This window comes from Pelophylax lessonae (genome assembly GCF_965119305.1).
Source record: "Pelophylax lessonae genome assembly, chromosome: 11".
NCBI lineage: Eukaryota > Metazoa > Chordata > Amphibia > Anura > Ranidae > Pelophylax > Pelophylax lessonae.
The window spans coordinates 231,521,752-231,548,546 of NC_138778.1; the positions used below are offsets into that span (position 1 = coordinate 231,521,752).

Genomic DNA, 26,795 nt, shown 5'->3' on the forward strand with positions numbered 1-26,795 from the left:
TAAGAAGCACGGGGAGGGGGGGGGGGGGGTTCTGCTCTCAGTCATCTCAGGAGGCATGCTCCCTCTCCCTGCCCGCTCTACTCCCCAGTGCTGCACTCTTCTCTTCCAGCGCTCTCCTTTTTAAATGTTGCATCCTCCTTGGATGTGTCTTCTTCTCCTCTCCTGTATCCTCACTGGGGTGCATAGACTACAGTGATTGCACACCAGTCTATCAGGACAGTCTGTCTCAGTCTCCTTTTCTCCTTCTCCCCTCTCTCTCACAGTGCACAAGGAGCACACCATGCACACACGTCCTGAGCATACATGGCGCAAGGAGCACACCATACACACACGTCCTGAGCATACATGGCACAAGGGGCACACCATGCACACATGTCCTGAGCATACAGGCACAAGGGGCACACACGTCCTAAGCACAAGGAGCACACCGTGCATACACACGTGCTGAGCACGCAGGACACAAGGAGCACACCGTGCATACACACGTGCTGAGCACGCAGGACACAAGAAGCACACACGTGCACACACGTGCTGAGCACGCAGGACACAAGGAGCACACCGTGCATACACACGTGCTGAGCACGCAGCACACCGTGCACACACGTCCTGAGCATACATGGCACAAGGGGCACACCATGCACACATGTCCTGAGCATACAGGCACAAGGGGCACACACGTCCTAAGCACAAGGAGCACACCGTGCATACACACGTGCTGAGCACGCAGGACACAAGGAGCACACCGTGCATACACACGTGCTGAGCACGCAGGACACAAGAAGCACACACGTGCACACACGTGCTGAGCACGCAGGACACAAGGAGCACACCGTGCATACACACGTGCTGAGCACGCAGCACACCGTGCACACACGTGCTAAGCACGCAGGACACAAGGAGCACACCGTGCACACAGGTGCTGAGCACACAGGACGCAAGGAGCACACTGTGCACATATGTGCTGAGCACACAGGACACAAGGAGCACACCATGCACACACGTCCTGAGCATACAGGCACAAGGGGCACACACGTCCTAAGCACAAGGAGCACACCGTGCACACACGTCCTGAGCATACATGGCACAACAAGGGGCACACCATGCACACATGTCCTGAGCATACAGGCACAAGGGGCACACACGTCCTAAGCACAAGGAGCACACCGTGCACACACGTGCTGAGCACGCAGGACACAAGGAGCACACCGTGCATACACACGTGCTGAGCACGCAGGACACAAGAAGCACACACGTGCTAAGCACGCAGGACACAAGGAGCACACCGTGCACACACGTGCTAAGCACGCAGGACACAAGGAGCACACCATGCACACACGTCCTGAGCATACATGGCACAAGGAGCACACACGTCCTGAGCACAAGGAGCGCACCGTGCACACAGGTGCTGAGCGCACAGGACACAAGGAGCACACCGTGCACACAGGTGCTGAGCACACAGGACACAAGGAGCACACTGTGCACATATGTGCTGAGCACACAGGACACAAGGAGCACACCATGCACACACATCCTGAGCATACATGGCACAAGGAGCACACACGTCCTGAGCACAAGGAGCACACCGTGCACACAGGTGCTGAGCGCACAGGACGCAAGGAGCACACTGTGCACATATGTGCTGAGCACACAGGACACAAGGAGCACACCATGCACACACGTCCTGAGCATACAGGCACAAGGGGCACACACGTCCTAAGCACAAGGAGCACACCGTGCACACACGTCCTGAGCATACATGGCACAACAAGGGGCACACCATGCACACATGTCCTGAGCATACAGGCACAAGGGGCACACACGTCCTAAGCACAAGGAGCACACCGTGCACACACGTGCTGAGCACGCAGGACACAAGGAGCACACCGTGCATACACACATGCTGAGCACGCAGGACACAAGAAGCACACACGTGCACACACGTGCTGAGCACGCAGGACACAAGGAGCACACCGTGCATACACACGTGCTGAGCACGCAGGACACAAGAAGCACACACGTGCTAAGCACGCAGGACACAAGGAGCACACCATGCACACACGTCCTGAGCATACATGGCACAAGGAGCACACACGTCCTGAGCACAAGGAGCGCACCGTGCACACAGGTGCTGAGCGCACAGGACACAAGGAGCACACCGTGCACACAGGTGCTGAGCACACAGGACACAAGGAGCACACTGTGCACATATGTGCTGAGCACACAGGACACAAGGAGCACACCATGCACACACATCCTGAGCATACATGGCACAAGGAGCACACACGTCCTGAGCACAAGGAGCACACCGTGCACACAGGTGCTGAGCGCACAGGACACAAGGAGCGCACCGTGCACACAGGTGCTGAACGCACAGGACACAAGGAGCACACCGTGCACACAGGTGCTGAGCGCACAGGACACAAGGAGCGCACCGTGCACACAGGTGCTGAACGCACAGGACACAAGGAGCACACCGTGCACACAGGTGCTGAGCACACAGGACACAAGGAGCACACCGTGCACACAGGTGCTGAGCACGCAGGGCACAAGGAGCACACAGGGAACAAGGAGCTTACAGGGCACAAGGAGCATGCAGTTCACAGGGAGCTTACAGGGCCCACAGGTCCTGAGCACACAGGGCACACACAGTGCAAACACACAGGGCATCCATATTCTGAGCACACAGGGCAAGCACCGAGCAAACAATTAGTTGGTAAATATTTTTGGTCGCTTATGTTTAAAGTATGGTGTCATTTCTATTGATTATGCCAAAAGTCTGATTTTTTTTTTTTTTTTTTTTTTCTTTCTATCCTTCAGATCTTCCAAGCGAGAAAAGTCCTGAGTCCAGCCCTCCATCATCTCCGGAGAGGAGAAGTCCAAAACACGCAGGTCATGGCTCTTCCAATGAGGTGAGCATAGTAGAGAGTTTTTTAAACCCTTACGGCCAAGGAGGCCGCCATCTTGGACTCTTTGATCTGCAGTTGCCATGGTGCTGCACATTGGATCAGCCATGACACCGGCCATTTAATAGCTTGACAGTTCAGTTGAGAACTAATATAAGCAATTCTCATTCTAGACATGTTCCACTTCAATGATAATGTCTGGCCTTCTTACCTTCATAAAGTGCTGAGCTTTGTATATTAAAGGATCACTATTGTGAAAAAGATTACACCCTGATACCGGTACAGGGATGGGATGGGATAGGATAGGAGATATCATTAGGAATGTAAATTTCTCTTACGTCCTCCGACAGTCGCCGCCTCTTCATATTCGTCACATATGGGGTATTAGACTTTGCTCCGAAGGAGTAGCTAGGCAACAGAATATGTTAACAATAAAGCTTTAACATATCCCACCCTCAAGGGGTGGTCCCCTCAGTCAATACCCTCCTACTTCCTGCAACCATATCTCAGTTTTAATGTCTAGCTTGTCAGGAGTGGCTGGCTCTCTCTGTGCTGGGGCTTTGTGCCCCAGACTCTTTCTTCTTTTTATAATTTTGTTTGAGTTTTCTCTCTACCTTTACTTAGCTGTTCTTTTTGTCAGCATTAGTTAGTTCTTCTGATGAAGAGGATCATGCGGACTGGGTCTCGGGCTGATCCCCCTGGTCGCAGGTCGTGGGTCAGTGGCTTCCCAGCCTGCCATCGAGCGTTCAGCCAGGTAACGCTCCTGGCACAGTGAACGACCCATCCCTGTTCGGTGCAGGGATGATTGGTGAGGTGGCTACCTCACCGGACGCTGTGCGGTTTCTTAACCCCCATTTTGTGCGTCTTGAATTGCGACTCTCCCTGCCTCATGTGCAGCGGCTTGTTCGCCTGTGCGGGTTCCCCACGCCATGTGAGGTAAGTGTATTTATGTGGGGACCTGTCTGTCTGGGGGGGTCTCAGTCTGGGACTGTGTAACCTGCCTCTATTCACACTGCTTGTCTCCCTATCTCTCGGCTGCATGCTGTGGGCTGCAAGGGGGGGGGGGGGGGGGGGAGCTGTGTGACACTGTGTGTGTCAGTCTGGTCAGTGTGAGAAGCTGTGTGCTGTGGGGCATGTTTTTTTGGCATGTTTGGGCATATACAGCGATCGCTGCGGCGATCTGACATGTATTCCTGTACAGGGATGTAACGTGTGCAGTACTGCACTGTGGAGCGGCGGTTTCGGCGCCAAACGGCGCCATTTTGCCTACACTCGCTCCGGCCGCATGTTTTACATGCATGGCGGCCATTTTCTTGTAGCCTCCATAGGCTTTCATAGAGCGCCCTGGCAGCATCACTTCCTCTTTCCAGGAACACCGATCGAGGCAGCGGCGAGGGTCTCCTCAGGTTTTATCCTTCTGTTCTTGCTATCCATTGCCTGTGTTCAGTTTGCATATTCCCTGTGGGGGTCTCATTGTGCTTGAGTGTGGTGCGGTGGGCTGCGCTTGCCGCGTTTGCTTAAAGGGGCAGTTAACCCTTTATTGTCTGGCATTACAGGGGCAATGGATTCTCAGGAGGGCAAATTTCCTACCGCCTTGGTGGAAAGCCAGGGGACCGCTGTTTCCTCCCCAGGGGGGGATTTAGCCACTATTGTGGCTGGCCTTGCTGCTCAGGTGCAGATGCTGGTGGCTGCTCAATCTACTTAAAGACCCAGAATTGCTCTTTCCTCTGATTCTGAGGGTGAAGGTGATGGGGTTGTTATGGCGGGGGCCTCCTTATCGGGGTCCCGCTCCTCCCTAGATCTAGTGGGGTCCGAGGTGGAGGCTGAAGTTGAGGGGGTTGATAATTCTCCCCCTGGCTCGCCTGAAGAGCTTGCAATCATGGATGAATTGATTGCTTCCATAAACCAAACACTGCGTTTGCAGGATGAAGTGTGTCCCCCCCGCTGCCTTGGCGGCCTATGGGACGCAGAGAAAACGCAGGACGCCGCAGGTTTTTCCCTGCAATGATGATTTTCAGCGCGCTGTTAAGGAACAATGGCGCAATCTGCGCAAACCTTTTGCTGTACCAAGTAGGTTCAAGCTGCGTTATCCTTTCTCGCCTTCCACTGATGAAAGGTGGTGTGTGCCTCCCCCAGTGGATCACGCAATTGCGGTTTTAAACAAGGCCACTGCGATTCCTGCAGAGGATTCCCCTGTGTTCCGTGATGCCACGGATAGGAGATTGGAGTCTCTTGCCCGTCATACTTATTCTGTTACGGGTTCTATGCTTAAAGCTCTGTTTGCTTCTCTCATGGCGGCCCAGGCGATCGCAAGTTGGACGCAGATGCTTAGGCGCGTCCTAGTGGCCGACTCGGCCTCGCCGGCGACCCTGGATATGGTGGATCAAATCCACCAGGGTGTCATGTATCTGTGTGATGCGGACCTGGACCTGGTTCCATTGGCTGCACGTGTGCACAGCGTGGCGGTGTTGTCTCGCCGCCTGGTTTGGTTAAAATGTTGGTCGGTGGACCAATCTTCACGTAAGACCTTAGCCAATCTGCCTTATGATGGGTCTCGCCTTTTTGGGGAGTCCTTGGATGTGTTGATTAAGGGGATCACCGGGGGTAAGAGCACTCTCTTGCCCCATTTCCCCAAGGCTAAGGGGGCTTCTGGGAAGAAGCATGCTAATTTTCGGCCCCCTCAGGGGTCCTTTCGTGCCTTTCGGTCGCACTACAAGGGCAAGCCGTTCAAAGGTCAAGGCTCTCAGAAGAAGCCCTGGTCTGGGAAACAGAAGTCCGGCCAATCCGGATCTGCAGCCCATAACAGTTCGGCCTGAAGGGGCGCCCTCACCCAGTTTTGGGGTGGGGGGACGCTTGCTCGGTTTTCTTCAACCCTGGTTGGCCCGTGTGCGGGACAGATGGGTTCAGGAGATCGTTCGATCTGGTTACAAGATCGAGTTTCTCTCTCGGCCGGAGAGCAGATTTTTTTCCCTCAAATCTTCAACTGTCTCCAGAGCGTTTGCGGGACCTGCACCTGGCGGTGCGGGACCTGAGGGGTCAGGGAGTGGTGGTTCCGGTGCCTCATCGGGACAGATTTCGGGGGTTTTATTCCAATCTGTTCACCGTGCCCAGAAAGGAGGGCAAGGTTCGTCCAATTCTGGACTTGAAGGCTCTGAACCGCTCTGTGCGGGTTCGCAAGTTCCGCATGGAATCCCTGCGGTCGGTGGTGGCTGCCCTGGTTCCGGGGGAATTCATGGCCTCCATCGATTTGAAGGATGCGTATCTTCACATCCCCATTTTCGAGGGTCACCAGAGGTTCCTTCGATTTGCCATTGCGGAGGATCACTACCAGTTCGTGGCGTTGCCTTTTGGTCTCGCCTCGGCTCCGCGGGTCTTCACCAAGGTGCTTGCACCGGTTCTGGCATTATTGAGGGCCCAGGGCATTTCTGTCCTGGGGTATCTGGACGACATTCTGGTTCGGTCTGCGACCAGCCAGGGTCTGGAGAAGGACCTGTCTGTCACGATGCAAACTCTGCAGGAGTTTGGTTGGACGATAAATTTTCCAAAGTCGACCCTGAGTCCGTCTGTTCGTCTTCCCTATCTGGGAATGATTCTGGACTCGGTGCAGGCGAAGGTCTTCCTGCCGGAAGACAAACTCAGAACTCTTCAGGAGGAAGTCAGGTCCCTCAGGGACGTTCCGCACTCGTCTCTGCGGACGTGCATGAGATGTCTGGGATTGATGGTCTCGGCCTTCGAGGCGATTCCCTTCGCCCAGTTTCACACGCGGGGTCTCCAAGCGGAGATCCTGTCCAGGTGGGACGGGTGACCTCAATCTCTGGATCTTCAAATCTCGTTGAGTCATCGCACCAGAAGAAACCTTCTGTGGTGGCTCCAGTCCCCGATGGTGTCCGGGGGCAAGTCGTTTCGTCCTGTCTCGTGGACGGTGATCACCACGGATGCCAGCCTGTCGGGCTGGGGTGGTGTTCTGGGCGTTCTCTCCGCCCAGGGAACTTGGTCGGAGGGGGAGTCTTCTCTTCCGATCAACATTCTGGAATTGCGTGCGTTAAAGCTCTGTCTTCATCGCTGGACAGACCGGCTGCAGGGCTGCCCGGTTCGGGTGCAGACGGACAATGCCACGGCGGTGGCCTACATCAACCACCAAGGGGGCACCAGGAGTGCCCGAGCGGCTCGAGAAGTGGCCGACATTCTGTCTTGGGCCGAGACTCATGTCCCGGCGATAACGGCGGTTCACATTCCGGGGGTGGAGAACTGGCAGGCGGACTATCTGAGTCGCCAGACCCTGGATCAGGGGGAATGGTCTCTCCACCCGGCTGTCTTCCAGATGTTGTGCGCGAAGTGGGGTCTTCCAGATGTGGACCTGTTCGCGTCTCAACAACAAGGTGAGAAGGTTCGTGGCAAGGACGCGCGACCCTCGGGCAGACGCGTCGGACGCGTTAGTGGCCCCGTGGCATCAGTACAGGCTGATGTACGCGTTTCCACCGATTCAGTTGCTGTCCAGGTTCCTTCGCAGGTTACACTCGGAACGCAGCACGGTGATTCTTGTGGCACCGGACTGGCCTCGCCGGTCCTGGTACGCAGACCTCGTGAATCTGGCGGTCGACGCCCCGTGGCGTCTGCCTCTTCGAGACGATCTACTGTCTCAAGGACCGATATACCATCCTGCTTTACAGTCGCTGGCTTTGACGGCCTGGCTGTTGAGACCGAGGTCCTGAAGGAGAAGGGTCTCTCTCCAGAGGTCGTTCATACTTTGATCAACGCGAGGAAGTCTTCCTCGGGGAAGGTTTATTACCGTACTTGGAAGGCCTATTTTGCCTGGTGTGAGTCCAGGGGGTTTTCACCCCGCACGTACTCTGTTTCCCGTGTGCTGTCTTTCCTTCAAACGGGTGTTGATCAGCGTTTGGCGCTGGCTACGATCAAGGGTCAGGTGTCTGCGCTGGCCGTTCTGTTTCAACGTCCCGTGGCTTCCAACTCCTTGGTTGGCACTTTTGTTCAGGGTGTGCGGCATCTGGTTCCTCCTAGGAGGGATCCTTTGCCCCCTTGGGATTTGAATCTCGTTCTGTCTGTGTTGCAACGTGCTCCTTTTGAACAGATCAGGGAGATCTCGTTGTCTATGTTGTCCAAAAAGGTCGCCTTTTTGGTGGCGATCACTTCGGCTCGCAGAGTGTCGGAGCTGGCAGCTTTGTCCTGCAAGTCTCCGTACCTGGTTGTTCATTTGGATAAGGTGGTCTTGCGACCTAATCCTTCTTTTCTTCCGAAACGAGTTTCGGAATTCCATCTTAACGAGGATATTGTCTTACCTTCGCTGTGCGCGAAGCCTAAACATCCAAAGGAGGTGAGATTGCATTCTCTGGATGTTGTTCGGGCGATAAGGGTTTACCTTAAATCGACTGAGTCTTTTCGAAAGACGGACTCCTTGTTTGTTCTTCCAGAGGGTCCTCGGAAGGGCATGGCGGCTTCGGCCTCTACCATTGCCAAATGGATCAGGCAGACCATTGAACAGGCCTATGCTTTGCAGGGGAAGGTTCCCCCTGTGCCTGTGAAGGCGCACTCTACTAGATCTTTGAGTACGTCTTGGGCCTGTCGTCATGGGGCTTCTGTAGCCCAGGTGTGTAAGGCGGCGACCTGGTCGACCGTACACACGTTCACAAAATTCTACAAAGTAGATGTTCAGGCATCGGCGGATGCTTCCTTTGGCCGCAAGGTTCTTAGTGCGGCAATTCCCTAGGGTCCCTTGTTGGGGACCTCTGGCTGTTGGGATAAGTTTTTGTATCCCCTGGTTTTTTGTCTTTTCCTGGGTTGTTGCTCCTGTTGAGCACTTGTTTTTTTCTGTTGCCCATCTGGTTTCCTTCCTTTGGTAAGGTTCCTTTCTTTGATGCGGAGACTGCGTTGCCTTTTCGGCGCGGATGCGTTTCCCACCCCTTATGTTTGCACTGCTTTGGGACGTCCCCATATGTGACGAATATGAAGAGGCGGCGACTGTCGGAGGACGTAAGAGAAAACGGAATTTTTGTAAAATCTTACCTGTAAAATTCCTTTCTCTGAGTCCTCCGACAGTCGCCGCCCCCGCCCCTCTTTTGGGGTTTGGTTGTATACTCTACTGCTATTCCACTAAAACTGAGATATGGTTGCAGGAAGTAGGAGGGTATTGACTGAGGGGACCACCCCTTGAGGGTGGGATATGTTAAAAGCTTTAATGTTAACATATTCTGTTGCCTAGCTACTCCTTCGGAGCAAAGTCTAATACCCCATATGTGACGAATATGAAGAGGCGGCGACTGTCGGAGGACTCAGAGAAAGGAATTTTACAGGTAAGATTTTACAAAAATTCCGTTATTTTTGTTGCCTTCTGTTAAAGTTTCTGCCTTTTTGTAATTGCAGATCAAACTGTTCAGGTGGGACAAACTAACACATTGTTGGGAAGGAGGAGGGTTATTACAATCAACTTCCTTCATTTATGAGGTTTAAATATGTAAAAAGAACTTCTTGTAGCTGCTTTAACCCCCTCATTGTTCTAGTGTTATCTCAATCCATCACTGTCACTGTACTGGACAGCTTGGCCTGCCATTAGATGAGGGTCCCTGTGTGTTCCGTTCCCATCACTGCTCCATAGAGCGCCCATCCTTATGATAAAAATGGAGGCCGCTTCTGCCAACCTTTCCTTCTGCTTGTTGTCGGCTTGTCTTATTGATCAGTGGCTTCAGTATTTGCATGCTTAGATGTATCATTCTTAGAAAGGGCCCACAGGTCTGATGTTGTATATGGGGGTGCTCACTGATTCCCATTTGCCATCTCCAGGTCACCTCGCAATTGGCGCAAAAGAAAGTTGCGTTTCGGACTCAGCCTGACATTCGCTTCATGACCCTGCAGAGGACGCTGGGGGACCAGAGTGACTGGACAGGGCCTAGTGATGGAGGAAAGAGTGACCGCGACCCCGCGCTGGACCCCGGATTCTCTCTGCTGGAGTGAGTGACCACCTGGGCCATGTAGTGTACAAAGTGCTTCCTCCTCCATCATCATCATCATCATCATCATCATCTCTTTCCTGCCATCTGCCCTGATCTCTACCCATATCTGTCCATGTTGCTCTCTATCATGCCCCCACATCTCCCTTTTCTTTTTCACTTTCTCCGTAACACTTTCTCTGTCTCAACTTTCTTCTTTTTCTTCCTCCTTTTTATTTTTCTTTTATTTACTTATTTTTTTCTTTTCGTTTTTTTTTTTTTTCTCCTCCTTTTTGTTCTTTCTTACTTTTTTTGCTTTTATTCCTTCCTTCGTTCCTTTTTATTTTCCACCATTCCTTTTTTATTTTGTTCTTCTTTTTTTTTTTTTTTTCTCTCTTCCTTCTTTGCTTACTTCTTTCTTTCTCTCCTTCTTTTTTTTTTGTTTTTTTCTTTCTCTTCCTTTGTTCTTTGTTTCTCTTCCTTTTTTTTGTTCCTTTTTACTTCATTGGTTTTCTTCCTTTTTTTTTTTTTTCTCTTCCTTTTCCCTTCCTTTCCTTCCCTTTTTTTCCCTTCCTTTCCTTCCCTTTTTTTTTCCCTTCCTTTCCTTCCCTTTTTTTCCCTTCCTTTCCTTCTCTTTTTTTTCTCTTCTTTTTTTCCCTTCCTTTCCTTCCTTTCCTCTTCCTTTTTTTCCCTTCCTTTCCTTCCCTTTTTTTCCTCTTCCTTTTTTTCCCTTCCTTTCCTTCCCTTTTTTTCCCCCTTCCTTTCCTTCCTTTTTCCTTCCTTTCCTTCCCTTTTTTTTCTTTCCCTTTTTTTTTTTTTTTTCTCTCCTTTTTTTCCTCTCCCTTTTTCCCCTTTTTTTTTTCTCTCCCTTTCCTTTTTTTTCTGTTCCTTTCCTTCCTTTTTTCCCTTCCTTCTTTTTTCCTACTTCCTTTTTTTTTTTTTTTTTTTTTTCTCTCGTTTCTTTTATTTCCATTCTTCTTCCTTTTCGTTTTTCTTCCTCCCTTCTCTTCCTTCCTTTTTTCTTCCTTCTCTTTCTCTCTTTTTTTGTCTTTCTCCCCCCCCCCCCCCCCCCAGCTTTTCTCTGTCTACCCTCCCGTAGTGCCCCCCACAATCCTCTGTGTTGTGTTTATTGCAGTAAGTAGAGATTATTTAATGAGTAAAAAGATATGCAGATATGCGTCCTCTCGGTGGGCGGGCTTTGGTTCTGTGCTGCCGCATTTTTTCCTTCCATGCGTGCCAGTAGCTAACAGTGCTCAATCGCTACTTGCGATCAGGAGCTTTCAGATCGTGTAACCACTGTGACAGTCAGTCTATCAAGGTGGTCACATGACCATAAGTCCCGCCTGCCTCCTGGCATTCTAAACCCCTTAAAGGCCCGGCAGGCGCCTTTCCTTAGGGGTTAACAGACCAGTACATACTGGGAACTACAAACTAATGTGTGTCTCTGAGAGCAGAAACATGGAGGATGTTGCTGGCTACACATCATTTATATGGGGTGGCCAGGTGTGATATCAAACTACAGATGGAAGAATTGTTTCTGATTATTATAGATCATGTAGGATCTGCAGGCCAGACACCCTCTTATGACATGTCGGTGAGAAGAGTAAACTGTTACATGTGATGTATGCAGCACCTTCTTTCTGTAGGTCATACAGCCTGTTCATTCTAGTGTTATCTCTGTATAGGGGAGATAACGAATCTCTTCCCACAATCCCCAACTTATGACATTCATAACCAATCAGCGTTGAGGTTTATGGGTTGCGCTGGTTGCTGGACCCAGAACCCCTCTTTTAACCTGCTCAGTAAAGGTTCTTCTCTCTTAGCTCCAGGACATCAGATCTTTCTCTGGCGGATGAGCCGCTCTCTGTTCAGAGGGCCCGGAACAAGTTATCTGAGATGGAGCTGCAGGAGATGTCGGAAAAACTGTCCCGGCGCCTGGAAGAGCTGGATCAGGTAAGCGCAGTGTGCGATGTGAGCGCCCGCTTTATGTTGTGTATTGTGAGGACATGTCTCACTGTGTACTGGTTGAACAGATGCTGAAGAGGGCGTTGGGGGAGCAAGTCCAGAGCAGCGAACATAAAGAGGAGGACAAACTGTCCCAGCACAGCGACAGCATCATGGAATTCCACAGGAAGAAGAGGCTGCAGGGTGAGTAGCACTCCTGAGTACAACCACAAGGGGCAGCTTGTGCTGAATGAGACATGTGAGAAATGAGACTCCTGTGCACAGCCCTCTTCAGATCACCCCACAGATTTTCAATGGGATTCAGGTCTGGGCTCTGGTCGGCCATTCCAAAACTTGAATCTTCTTCTGGCTCGGCCATTTCTTTGGTGATTTGGATGGATGCCTTGGGTGGTTGTCATGCTGAAAGATGATGTTTCTCTTCATGTTCAGCTTTCTAGCACTTTGTGCCAATAGTGACTGGTATTTGGAATTCATGATTACCTCTACATTGACTAAGGCCCCTGTTCCAGCTGAAGAAAAACAGCCCCAAAGCATGATGCTGCCACCACCATGTGGCGAGGGGGGGGGGGGGCATAGCCTGTGTAAACTATAAGAAAGAGAGAAGAGGGTGCACCAACCTAGCGCTTTTTCCTAATAGATCATGTATTAAAAAAAAACAAAATATTTATACTCCCAAACACTGAGATGGACAAAGTCCATGAGAGTAAGTGTCAGGATCAATATTGGACATGCTCCTTGACATGGCACCACCTAGCTTGATTACGTGTTTCGAGGGTAGCACCCCCCTTCATCAGAGCCAAACAGTGTTGTTTGGCTCTAAAGGATGGGTTAATACCTCAAAACGCTTAGCCAAAACAAAAAAAGGATTTTTAATAGAGAAATGTTGGCTTAGTGAAAAGTCTGTCCATGTACAGTATAGGATGCACTCAGTACTTGGTCGGGGCTCCTTTTTCATAAATCGCTGCATCAATGCGGCGTGGCATGGAGGCGTGGCATGGAGGCGATCAGCCTGTGGCACTGCTGAGGTGTTATGGAAGCCCAGGTTGCTTTGATAGCGGCCTTCAGCTCCTCTGCATTGTTGGGTCTGGTGTCTCTCATTTTCCTCTTGACAATATCCCACAGATTCTCTATGGCAGTGATGGCAAACCTTGGCACCCCAGATGTTTTGGAACTACATTTCCCATGATGCTCACGCACTTTGCAGTGTAGTTGAGCATTATGGGAAATGTAGTTCCAAACATCTGGGGTGCCAAGATTCGCCATCACTGCTCTATGGGGTTTAGGTCAGGTGAGTTTGCTGGGCAATCAAGCACAGTGACACCATGATCATGTGACCAGGTATTGGTAGGTTTGGCAGTGTGGGCGGTGCCAAGTCCTGCTGGAAAATAAAATCAGCATCTCCATAAAGCTGGTCACAGAGGGAACCATGAAGAGCTCTAGAATTTCCTGCTAGAGGGCTGCGCTGACTTTGGACTTGATAAAACACAGTGGACCAACACCAGCAGATGACACGGCTCCCCAAATCATCACTGACTGTGGAAACTTCACACTGGACCTCATGCAACTTGGATTCTGTGCCTCTCCACTCTTCCTCCAGACTTTGGGATCTTCATTTCCAAATAAAATGCAACATTTTCTACAATCCGTGATGATTTGGGGAGTCGTGTCCTTTCATTTGGAAAGCAAGGTCCCAGAGTCTGGAGGAGGAGTGGAGAGGCACAGAATCCAAGTTTCCACAGTCTGGACTTGATAAAACACAGTGGACCACTGCAGAGGCGTAACTAGAACCTTTAGGGCCCTGATGCAAGAAACCATGAAGGGCCCCCCAGACCCCTGGCCGGGGCCCTTACCTTCAAGCCCAGGGCTCTTCCCACTAATCCTGGGGCTCTTTACACTCGTTGCATGGCCTTTTATTACGGTCCCGCAGCAGGATTCTTTCACAGGTTCTGCAGTGGGCCCCCTTCCTGCAATCTTGTGGGCCCCCTTCCTGCAATCTTGGGGCCTCCCCACAGTGGTGCAATGCCAGCGTCCGGTCGCAAGTGTGACCTTTGCGATCCTGGAAGTTCACCCATTGGTTTGGTACCGGGCCCCCTGGAGCATGGGGCCCGGTAGCGATTGCAACCCCTGTAGTTACGCCCTTGGACCACTGCATTCCTTAACTGGCAATCATGGATTGACTGGTATGACAAGTACAACAATTTATAGGAAACCTATGACAAATACATTTGGATAGCTAGAATCCAGGCTCAATCAATCCTAAGTATCACTTCATAGGGAGCCATTCCTGAGGGAGACAGTCCTCTAGAGGTTCTCATTTCCCTATCTCCTTCCTTTTTTTTTTTTTTTTTCTGTTATTGTTTTCTCCTCCCCCTACCTTTTTTATATCTTCTTATAAGACCAGATTGACTAGATGCGAGATATTGGCAATCAAATCATTATTTAACGTTGCAGCTTCTGCCAGAGTAAGAGACAAGGGTATCACGTGCCCGGTGCCCATCTCTGGGGGCACAGTATGCTCCCATTGGGGTGCCCGGGGAGATGGGACCGCCCTGAATGCCAATATGTTTATCACCTAGTTTCTATGGTACGGGTTTGCCATAGATTGTTATGCCTTATCTACACATGTAACTAGGGATGCACCAAAATGAAAATTCTGGGCCGAAACCGAAAATGCAGGATGCCCTTGGCCGAAAAACCGAAATACTTTTTTCCCCCAAATGATTTTAAAATAGATAGAAGAGGGGCATACACCAAAAACAGGCAGCGATGTACACCTGTCGCTGCCACCCTGTCACAGTATATGTACTGTGACGGGTTGGCAAGTGGTTAACTTAATTACCAATGGTATTAGTATTATGCAGCATGAGGGGTTTAATGTATTGCCACTGGTTACTTATGCATTAGTGACCGACCAGTGGCAGTTAATTAACCCCTTTGTGCTGCATTAGTGCAACCAGTGTTAATTAACACTGATACTGGTTGCACTAATGCAGCACAAAGGGGTTAATTAACTGCCACTGGTCGGTCACTAATGCATCAGTAACCAGTGGCAATACATTAAACCCCTCATGCTGCATAATACTAATACCATTGGTAACCTTGCCTCAGCATCCCCCTCCCTGCCTCAGCATACCTCCCCCCCGCCTCAGCGTTCCCCCCCCCCCCCCCCGCCTCAGAGTCCCTCCCCATCCCAATGACGTAATCTCCTTACTCTCCTGTGTCCTTCCTTTCAAAAGACGCGCCTCTGGCCGGTGGCCCGCCTCCCGGTGATGTCACTACTACTACGATATGCATGAATGAACTAACACACCGGGCGGGCGAGCGGCCGCTAATAGCTCTAACTAAGTGAGCGCTTCACCTCCCTGTCAGAGGAGATACCCGCCTGATAGGGAAGTGAAGCGCTCACATAGTTAGAGCTATTAGCGGCCGTTCGCCCGCCCCGCCCGGTGTGTTAGTTTATTCATGCAGATCGTAGTAGTAGTGACATCACCGGGAGGCGGGCCTCCGGCCAGAGACGGGTCTTTTGAAACCTGCGCTGCGCCCGCGGCAGCCATCATTAATATCTGCATCTTTAACCCATTTTCGGCCGAAATTGAATAAGCCCATTTTCGGCCGAAAATTTCGGGGGGCACCACTACATGTAACGATGTTGACTGTAATAACTATGAAGATGCTGTACTGTTCGGAAATTGTTGTGTAGGTATTTCTATCGTTACCCATCTTGAATAAAAATTAATAAAAGAAACACAGTGGACCAATAGCAACAGATGACAACATCCCCAAATCATCACTGACTGTGGATATGTCACACTGAACCTCATGCAACTTGGATTCTGTGCCTCTCCACTCCTCCTCCAGTGGGAACTTCACACTGGACCTCATGCAACTTAGATTCTGTGCCTCTCCACTTCTCCTCCAGACTATGGGACCTTGATTTCTAAATGAAATGAAATGGCTCCCCAAATCGTCACTGACTGTTGAAAAATGTGCATTTAATTTGGAAATCAAAGTCCCAGAGTCTGGAGGAGAAGTGGAGAGGCACAGAATCGAAGTTGCATGAGGTCGAATGTGAAGTTCCCACTGGAGGAGGAGTGAAGAGGCACAGAATCCAAGTTGCATGAGGTCCAGTGTGAAGTGTCCACAGTGAGTAATGATTTGGAGAGTCGTGTCATCTGCTGGTGTTGGTCCACTGTGTTTTATCAAGTCCAAAGTCAGCGCAGCCCTCTAGCAGGAAATTCTAGAGCACTACTGAAGGGGTTAAACACCTGTGCTCCAATGGGGCACCCCTGAAAAGCAGATGGAGGGTATCTTCGGGGAGTTTCTCGGGTGCCCCATGAACACCGAATTATGCAAAGTGCAGCTTAGACTCCAGGACCTCCAAAGAGCTCAGGCCCCTCCTCCTCCAGCCGCTTGCAGCTCATGATTGGGTAGTTTGGCTGTACATCAGGGGTCATTGGTGAGGAGAACGCACTGATGGAGATTCAGATTTTATTAGACTGACCACTCCCCATCAGATTTCCATTCAGACTCGATGTGTTGTAAGAGAAGAATTCCCCAGCAGCAGTGCAGTGTGTGGAGCAGCGGAATGATCTGCTGTTTTATTGGTTGGAGTTTAGATTCTGTCCTGTTGAGGGCGCTCTTATCCTGTAACTTCCTTCATTATAAATCTTCTTCTGCAGCCGCACAAAACCATAAAAAAACGCCAACCAGACCCCGCTCCCTCTCCTCATCTCCTGTACCGCTGCCGACGCCGCGACCGCTACCGTGTGCGCAGTTTGAGGACGCTCTGCACAAGGAGGCCAGAGGGGATCTGGGGAAGATCCGGAGGGAGGTGCAGAAGGAACTGGACCTGCAAAGGCTTAAAGCTCAGGTATACTTACCACCGAGGGGAGGGTAATATGGAAACTATGACTTTTAAAGGGAACCTGTCATGTCTGTGAATGCATATAGTTTGTAAAGTGTTCTTCTCTTTCGTTCATTGACGGACACAGCTCCTTATCTTCTTTGGGGGGGGGGGGGGGGGGGTCATTGGGTGAGGTGACACCTACCGTCCCTTAAACCTCCAATATGAAGTTTATGCACACATAATTGGTTGTGCTACGCCTCACCTTTAAAGTAATACTTAACATGTTATACTTCCCTCCTCTGTGCAGTTGGTTTTGATCAGAGCAGCCCCGGATCCTCCTCTTCTTGGGTCCCCCTTCTGTGCTCCTGGCCACTCCCTCCTGCCGAGTGCCCCCACAGCAAGCAGCTTGCCATGGGGGCACCTGAGCCAAGCTGCAGCTCTGTGTGTCCATTTAGACACGGACCCATGGCTCGGCCCCACCTCCCCTCTCTCTCCTTATTGGCTCACTGACTTTGACAGCATGGGAAGCCAGTGGTGCCCACTTCTCTCTTCCAATGAGGCAGAATCTCTGGACTTCGTGGCTCTTGTGCAACATCACTGGATGGAGATGGGGCTCAGGTAAGTATTAGGGAGGCTGCTACACACAAGTGTTTTTTTTTTTTTTTAACCTAATACATAGACTGCACCTTCTGCCTTTAGAACCACTTTAAAGTGTTTTGTAAACCCTTACAATCCAGAGATATGACTGGCCTCAGGTGCTACACAGAGATGAAACCAATCCTCCTACATAACGTGTACCTCTTTATCTGCAGTCTTCTCTTCATTTGTATGAATTGTTGATTTTTTTAAGCTTGTCTGAGAGTTCAGAAAATAGGGGGCGGAGAGCTGAAATTTACACTCTGCAGAGCTCAGTGAGGAGAGCACTAAGAGCTGATTGGAGGGAAGGGACACCCCCCCCCCCCTCTCCACACAGCACATAGGAACAGAGCTGAGGCTGTCATTCACAGGCTGTGTGCTGGAGCTCCCTCCCCTTTCACCTTTTATCTCCTGGTGTCAGGAAAACTTATCAGAAGTGATTCATGCTGATAGCAGAGGAAGAAAGCAACAGACAGAAATGACACTTGGTGGGAGGTTTACTAAAATTGGAGTGTGAAAATCCTGGTACAGCACTGCATAGAAACCAATCAGCTTCCAGGTTTTATTGTCAAAGCTTAATTGAACAAGCTGAAGTTAGACGCTGATTGGCTGCCATGCACAGCTGCACCAGTTTTAGTAAATTTCCCCTTCTTATTGCTTTTATTTGAGACAAGTGCACACTATAGAGGGATATGCTTTGTTCATATTTCATGTCTGAGGTTTACAAAAACTTTAAAGTAGAACTTTAGGCAAAACTTTTTTTTCATTCTGGATAGGGTAGGGAGGGTTATAACCCCTGTCAGATTTTTTTTTTTTTAAGTCATCTGTGTCCCATTGGGGAGATTTCACTTCACTTCCCGTCCCACAGCCAAACAGGAAGTTAGAGGAAATCCATATAAATGAAGGGAATTCCTTGGATTCTAGTCTATAGAATATACCGCCCCGGAGTGCTATTTATTAGGAATATACTGTCCTGGGATGCTTCTTCTATGTATTTATTAGGATTATGTCTTCCTTTTGGTGCTTCTTATTTTTATTCATTTGGAATATACCATCCTGGGCTGCTTCCTATTTATTAGGAATACACAGTATCTCACACAAGTAAGTACACCCCTCACATTTTTGTAAATATTTTATTCTATCTTTTCATGTGCCAACACTGAAGAAATGAGACTTTGCTACAATGTAAAGTAGTGAGTGTACAGCTTGTATAACAGTGTAAATTTGCTGTCCCCTCAAAATAACTCAACACACAGCCATTAATGTCTAAACCGCTGGCAACAAAAGTGAGTACACCCCTAAGTGACAATCTCCAAATTGGGCCCAATTAGCTATTTTCCCTCCCCAGTGTCATGCGACTCATTAGTGTTACAAGGTCTCAGGTGTGAATGGGGAGCAGGTGTGTTAAATTTGGTGTTATCGCTCTCACTCTCTCATACTGGTCACTGGAAGTTCAACATGGCACCTCATGGCAAAGAACTCTCTGAGGATCTGAAAAAATAATTGTCGCTCTTCATAAAGATGGCCTAGGCTATAAGAAGATTGCCAAGTCCCTGAAACTGAGCTGCAGCACGGTGGCCAAGACCATACAGCGGTGTAACAGGACAGGTTCCACTCAGAACAGGCCTCACCATGGTTGACCAAAGTAGTTGAGTGCACGGCTCAGCGTCATATCCAGAGGTTGTCTTTGGGAAATAGACGTATGAGTGCTGCCAGCATTGCTGCAGAGGTTGAAGGGGTGGGGGGTCAGCCTGTCAGTGCTCAGACCATACGCCGCACACTGCATCAAACTGGTCTGCATGGCTGTCGTCCCAGAAGGAAGCCTCTTCTAAAGATGATGGACAAGAAAGCCCGCAGACAGTTTGCTGAAGACAATCAGACTAAGGACATGGATTACTGGAACCATCTCCTGTGCTCTGATGAGACCAAGATAAACTTATTTAATTCAGATGGTGTCAAGCGTGTGTGGCGGGAACCAGGTGAGGAGTACAAAGACAAGTGTGTCTTCCTACAGTCAAGCATGGTGGTGGGAGTGTCATGGTCTGGGGCTGCATGAGTGCTGCCGGCACTGGGGAGCTACAGTTCATTGAGGGAACCATGAATGCCAACATGTACTGTGACATACTGAAGCAGAGCATGATCCCCTCCCTTCAGAGACTGGGGGGCAGGGCAGTATTCCAACATAACGACCCCAAACACCTCCAAGATGACCACTGCCTTGCTAAAGAAGCTGAGGGTAAAGGTGATGGACTGGCCAAGCATGTCTCCAGACCTAAACCCTATTGATCATCTGTGGGGAATCCTCAAACGGAAGGTGGAGGAGCGCAAGGTCTCTAACATCCACCAGCTCTGTGATGTCATCATGGAGGAGGGGAAGAGGACTCCAGTGACAACCTGTGAAGCTCTGGTGAACTCCATGCCCAAGAAGGTTAAGGCAGTGCTGGAAAATAATGGTGGCCACACAAAATATTGACACTTTGGGCCCAATTTGGACATTGTCACTTAGGGGTGTACTGACTTTTGTTGCCAGCGGTTTAGACATTAATGGCTGTGTGTTGAGTTATTTTGAGGGGACAGTAAATTTACACTGTTATACAAGCTGTACACTCACTACTTTACATTGTAGCAAAGTCTCATTTCTTCAGTGTTTTCACATGAAAAGATAGAATAAAATATTTACAGAAATGTGAGGGGTGTACTTACTTTGGTGAGATACTATACCATCCTGGGGCGCTTTTTATTTATTAGGAATATTCCATCCTGGGGAGCTCTTTAAAATATATTTATATATTATAATATAAGGTGTATACCAAGGCTGCCAAAGACTATTGAAATAAAACAGAACCAACAGTGGGATTCAAATCCTGATCTCCAGAACAACGGCGTGTCATCATGTAACAAATCAGTGAGCCATAAATAGGTTGCTCAGCATCTAAAAGGTTCTAGTCTATAGAATCTACCATCCTGGGATTCTTATATAATGTATATATATATAAGGAATTGTCCATCCTGTGGTGCTTTTTATTATATATAATATATTAGGAGTATACCAATGCTGAACAAGACTAAGGAAATCAAGTAGAACCATCACTGGGATTCAAATCTAGGTCTCCAGAACAAAGGAGGAATCATGTCATGGAACAAATATGTCATCCACAAGCGGGTTGCTCAGGTTCTAATCTATAGAATTGCGCCTTCTGATTTTTTTAAATTAGAAATATACCATTGTAGGTGTGCTCCTTAAATATTTATTGGGAATATACCATCCTGGGATGCTCCCTATATTATTATATATATATATATATATATATATATATATATATATATATATATATATATTATAATATATTCATTAGGAATATACCAAGGCTGCACAGACTGTGGAAATAAACCAAACCCAATGCTGGTACTTGAACCCAGGTCTACGGAGCAATGCAGGGACCATGTCATGTAACAAATCGGTGAGCCACAAGCAGGTTGGGTGGTTCCCAGTAGGTTCTAGCCTATAGCTTTATTAATGTGTGTTGTCTTTGTCATCCTGAAATAGAAGAAGGTAGGCTTGGGCATAGGCTGTTGGGCATAGGCTGTTGGGTGGAGGTGAATAGCTCAGTGGATAAGAACAGTGACCAGGACGGTTTGGACCCAAGTTTGAATCTGAGTGATCTGGGCGGCTATAAATGGCTCAAAGAATGAGAACATGACTAATGGTGTGTAAACCCAAGCTGGGACCCCCGAGTGATCTGGGCGGACGTAACTCAGAGGATAAGTACGATGATGGAAAAGCGGAGACCTCCAGCTTGAATCCAAGTGAATTGGGTGGCAACAATTCACACCGAGCAATAAAGGAAGCCTCGTAGACCCGTATTCAAATCCCTGAGTGAAAGCTTGGAGGCCATGGACAACCCACCAGTCCGCTCCAGTCCCAGGTCCCCACAGACCTGTAACATGTGTTGGCATCACATTAGGTTGTGGACACCCTGCCTCTTCAGTCCACAGTCTGTGACATCACTGCAACATATATAATGGGCTGTCTTACTGGGGCAGCCTATCTCAAAAGCAGGGACTTAAGAGTTTTTTTGGCCTCACCCCTCCAGTTACTGCATAGTACCTGAACCCCTACTGGCAGGACATGGTAGTGGGTTTGAAACATTGCCCACTACCCTGTTCCACCATCAGGGGGTTCAGGTATCACACAGCACCTGGGACACAAACCAACCTCCACCAGAGGGATTTGAACTCAAGTCTCCATCAGTCCAGTCTGAGTCCTTACTCTCTGAGCCATCACCTGCACTCAGACATCAAACTGTTCCTTCTCCTAGTTCAGGTATTCCCTTCTATAAATTAAAAAGACCCCAAGCCTTGAACCTGGGGCTCTAAAAATCTAAGCTGGGTTACTGGCTGACTACTAATCCTCAGAGCCACCTACCAGGCTGCTGGCAACATTTGGATTCAGATAGTCCTCAACTACTCTGCAAAAAACAAGGTTGACAAATAACTATCAGCCCTGGGATTGGATCACACATCTCCAAAACCCTTCTGTAGACTATAGGTGCACCAATCGCCTGAGCCATCAAGGATTAGGATTAGGATCTGGCTTCTGGCTTCTGTTTTTTTTAACAATTTTTACCATACTCAGAACATTTTCCTTTATTTTGGCTGGTGCCCAGTGCATAGGAATTGTAAGTCCCATTCTCTACAATAATGATAAAATATTCCAAGTCTCACCAGTTGAATAGATAAAAAAAAAATTCTATATTCTTTTATCAGAATTAGAGAAAAATTCCCTAAGCCCAAACAGTCAAGATAGGGAAAAATCCTCTATTTAAAAAAAATATTTGAAGGTGGAGGTGGCTCAGTGGATGAGCACTCTGTCCAAAGAGAAAAATAATACAAAACCGACATGAGATCAAATCCCAGAGCAGGATGCCTCACCCCTCCTAGTCCTGAATCAATGTACGGACACCGTGCTGGGGGGAGTGAGATTTTAATCCGCTGCCCTGGTTTTTGTTTTTAATGTTGTTTTCCTAAGTTCCAAGTGCCACTAGAGGGAAAAATATTCCAAGTCCCCCCACCCAAAATAAAGGAAAAATATTCCAAGTCCCACCATCCAAAATAAAGGAAAAATATTCCAAGTCCCACCATCCAAAATAAAGGAAAAATATTCCAAGTCCCGCCATCCAAAATAAAGGAAAAATATTCCAAGTCCCGCCATCCAAAATAAAGGAAAAATATTCCAAGTCCCGCCATCCAAAATAAAGGAAAAATATTCCAAGTCCCGCCATCCAAAATAAAGGAAAAATATTCCAAGTCCCACCATCCAAAATAAAGGAAAAATATTCCAAGTCCCACCATCCAAAATAAAGGAAAAATATTCCAAGTCCCACCATCCAAAATAAAGGAAAAATATTCCAAGTCCCGCCATCCAAAATAAAGGAAAAATATTCCAAGTCCCGCCATCCAAAATAAAGGAAAAATATTCCAAGTCCCGCCATCCAAAATAAAGGAAAAATATTCCAAGTCCCACCATCCAAAATAAAGGAAAAATATTCCAAGTCCCACCATCCAAAATAAAGGAAAAATATTCCAAGTCCCGCCATCCAAAATAAAGGAAAAATATTCCCACCAACCAAACAGAATATTTTTGAATGGTGAGAGTTAGAGGATAAATATTCTGTTTTGGTTGGTGAGACTTAGAATATGTTTCCTCTATTTTGGATAGTAAGACTTAGAGGAAAAATATTCCAAGCCTCGCCATCCAAAATAAAGGAAAAATATTCTAAAAAAAAAAAAAGTCCCACCCTTCAAAAATATTCCAAGTCCCCCCCCCCCCCACCCCACCCAAAATAGAGGAAAAATATTCTAAGTCCCCCCAACCAAAACAGAATATTTTTGAATGGTGACAATTAGAGGATAAATATTCTGTTTTGGTTGGTGGGACTTAGAATATTCTTCCTATATTTTGGATAGTAAGATTTAGAGGAAAAATATTCCAAGTCTCCCCACCCAAAATAGAGGAAAGTCATTTTTTAGCAACAAGTATAAATATATTTAGCAGACACTCTAGGGAATAAAATGGCAGTCATTGCAATTTTTCATGTCACACCGTATTTGTGCAGCAATTTTTCAAACGTGATTTTTTTTGGGGAAAAAAAAACTTAAAAAAAAAAAAAAAAAAAAAAAGAAAACAGTTAGCCCAATTTTTTGTCAGACCTAGTAAATAGATATCCAACATGTCACATTTTTACAAGTGCACACAATCGTAGAATGGCGCCAAAATTTGGTACTTAAAAATCTCCATAAGCGTTGTCTACAGGTTACCAGTTTAGAGTTAGAAAAATTGCTCTCACTCTAACGTTCACGGCAATATCTCACGTGTAGTTTAAACACCGTTTACATATGCAGGCGCGACCTACGTATTCATTCGCTTCTACTTGTGAGCATGAGGGGATGGGGGGCGCTTACATTTTTTTTTTTTTTTTTTTTTTTTTTAATTGTTTATTTTATATGTTTTTTTTTTTTTTTTTTTTTTTTTATTTGTTTTTGATCACTTTTATTCCTTTTACAGTGTCCTCTTCATGAAAAGTTCTAGGGGCCTAAAAGATCCTGCATCTCTCCTCTAGGCTGGAAAGCCTGAGATCCAAAAAACAAAAAAGATCTCATGCTCTTTAGCCGAACACACGTCAGTGTTTACAACTGCCGGACATGTCATAACGCCACACCTAGCCTCCAAGAGTCAGAGAGATGACCGGGGACAATCTGGTACTCAGTCAGCTCTATGGTAAAACATTCTGCTGATGAATTCCTTCTCTGGCTTGCCGATCTCACAGGAGGGGTGGGGGAGACGTCCTCCCCTCCCGCAAAAACAAAGTGGCTGAACTGAATAGCACATGACAGGTCCTCTCTATGGAGAGATCTGGGGCCTACAAGACCCCAGATCTCTCCTCTAGTCTGGAAAGCCGGAGATAAAAAAAAACGATCTCAGGCTTTCCAGCCTTACACACCGCAGTGTTTACAACTGCTGGGGCGTATTTGACATCATAACGTTGTGTCTGGCCTTCGAGAGTCAGAGAAATGACCGGGGGGGATATCTGGTCCGGCTTGCCGATCGTAAAGGAGGGGAGGGAAGAAGGGAAGGGAGGAAGGAGGGGGGGGAAAGGTGAGGGAGGCTGAACTGCCGCAATGATTGTTTTTACGGTTCAGGGAATCGCCGGCAGAAAAAAAAAAAAAGATACCTGAATAATGCCTTGCAGCTGCACCCTTTATTCAGAAATCTCCACTGACAGCCCCGGACGTCATACGAAGTTCAGCGGTATGGAAGGGGTTAAACAAGCTGCCAGCCGGCTTCAATCAAGTTTCAGGTAATGTGGAGTCCTAAGCCGGCCATACATCATACAATTTCCTTTAGATTTACCTTCAGCTGTGCAGCACAAGGACCGGCATGATTGCATACAAAGTGAAGTGTTAGGTGTATAATATATACTGTATATAAGAAAATGATATAATGTCTGGTCAGCCTTCCTGACCCCGGGGTGTACAAGGCCTTCCTTTTCCTCATCAGTCTCTCGCTCTCCTCTGCAGATGCTAAATGCGGCTTACAAGGAGGAACTGAAAGATTTCGAGAAGACTGAGAAAATAAAACTGTCAAAGCTGCAAGAAAAAATAAATCAGAAGGTGAGTTCCCGGAGTGCTGCACGTCCACTTAGCAAAATTAAAGCCCAACTCCGTGCTCAGTGCTTCCCCCCTTTTTCCCCCCAGATTCCCCCCCGCTCCCTTTTCTCGAGGCCCCCACCAGCAGTATATTATTTTTTATTTACCATCTTCTAGACAGTCCCATGACACACCAGTTCCTCTTTGGTCCTCAGTGATGGATCGCATTGAATCAATATACTGTGTGAAGGGTGCCATGTTAATGGGCGGGGCCATGACACCCCAGAGTTCTTTCCTCGGTTTTCCAGGTTGTGTGACACTGGGCGTTATTCATCATGAAAGACCGAGGACATCTTGTGGTTAAGAAAGGGTTTGGCGGGCACAGCTCCAGACTGAAAGGGATTCATGAGAGATTGGGGCTCCATTCACAATTTCGTTCCCCATGTTTTCCAGTGATAACCATTCATACACCTATCAGCCATAACATTATGACCACTGACAGCTAAAGAGAATATCTTGTTACAATGGCATCAGAAAATTGGTGGGATATATTAGGCAGCAAGTGAACATGTTGTCCATGAAGTTGACATGAAAGCAGAAAAAAAAATTGGGCATCGCAGTTTGTTGGGGGATGTGAAGCCCATGGTTACCCGTGTCCACAGCCAAAATCTTCTACAATGGACACATGAACATCAGAACTGGAGCACGGAGCGATGGAAGAAGGTGGCCTGGTCTGATGGATCACGTTTTCTTTTCCATCATGTGGATGGTCGGGTGCGTCACTTACCTGGGGAAGAGATGGCAACAGGATGCGGTAAATTAAGTTTATTGGCAAACAAGATTAATAACACAAGATAGTAGTGTATGGCGGGCATGTCTGGACATCACTGAGGGTTCCGTTCCTGTCCCTGTGGCTCCGTCTCCTTCGGCCGTCCAGCAGCAAGAGGGGAGATGGATGTGGAGAACCTAAACTGGGAGGTCCTGTCATCCGAGGCCGCGGTGGAACTCATGGACCGCATGGAGCGTGGTGACGTCAGTGGGGCGGTAATGCGTTTCGGAGCGTGCGCAGTACAAAGACAAAGGCACCCAGAGTAAAATAGAGAGAGGGGTGGGGAGGGGGTGTGGTGAAGTGATAATAATAAGCAGCAGATGGAGAAGACATGGGGGCAAGAGTATGCTATTGGACCGGGCGAGGGAGGTGGAGCCCAAAGGGAAAGAACCCGATGTGATGTCCAGACATGCCCGCATTATACTAATCTTCTAAGTGTTATTAATCTTTTGTGCCAATACTGTTAACGTTTTTTTATGTTGTACTTAGGGGCGCCTTCTTCTCATTCTGCTAGTTGGAGTTGCTTCTACTCTTTCAGAAGAGCTACCTTGGTGTCAGTATAGCGCCCCCTATACATCCTCCTATGATACCATCTATGATGGATCTTTTTACCATTGAGGATTGATCTCCCAAACAGAAGCTCTGTATGTTCCATGTACCAGGATGCGGTATAAGAAGGCAAGTCTGCAGAGGCAGTGTGATGCTTTGGGCAATGTTCTGCTGGGTATCCCTTGGGTCTGGCAGTGTGATGCTTTGGGCAATGTTCTGCTGGAACCCCTCAGGTCCGGCAGTGTGATGCTTTGGGCAATGTTCTGCTGGGACCCCTCAGGTCCGGCAGTGTGATGCTTTGGGCAATGTTCTGCTGGGACCCCTCAGGTCCGGCAGTGTGATGCTTTGGGCAATGTTCTGCTGGGACCCCTCAGGTCCGGCAGTGTGATGCTTTGGGCAATGTTCTGCTGGGACCCCTCGGGTCCGGCAGTGTGATGCTTTGGGCAATGTTCTGCTGGGTATCCCTTGGGTCTGGCAGT

The 26,795-nt window shown here is 48.3% G+C and overlaps 1 protein-coding gene across 2 annotated transcripts in view; it reads left to right on the forward strand.

Moving 5' to 3' along the window:
* The window catches only part of CEP95 (centrosomal protein 95), a 48,763-nt gene that overhangs the window by 12,882 nt on the left and 9,086 nt on the right, over positions 1 to 26,795 (forward strand). For both annotated transcript variants that reach the window (XM_082271403.1, XM_082271404.1), the window contains 6 exons: positions 2,818 to 2,909; positions 9,699 to 9,865; positions 11,668 to 11,797; positions 11,878 to 11,992; positions 16,489 to 16,679; positions 24,870 to 24,962. In XM_082271403.1, the coding sequence (XP_082127529.1) occupies positions 2,818 to 2,909; positions 9,699 to 9,865; positions 11,668 to 11,797; positions 11,878 to 11,992; positions 16,489 to 16,679; positions 24,870 to 24,962 (788 nt within the window). The remainder of the gene's footprint in view (positions 1 to 2,817; positions 2,910 to 9,698; positions 9,866 to 11,667; positions 11,798 to 11,877; positions 11,993 to 16,488; positions 16,680 to 24,869; positions 24,963 to 26,795) is intronic.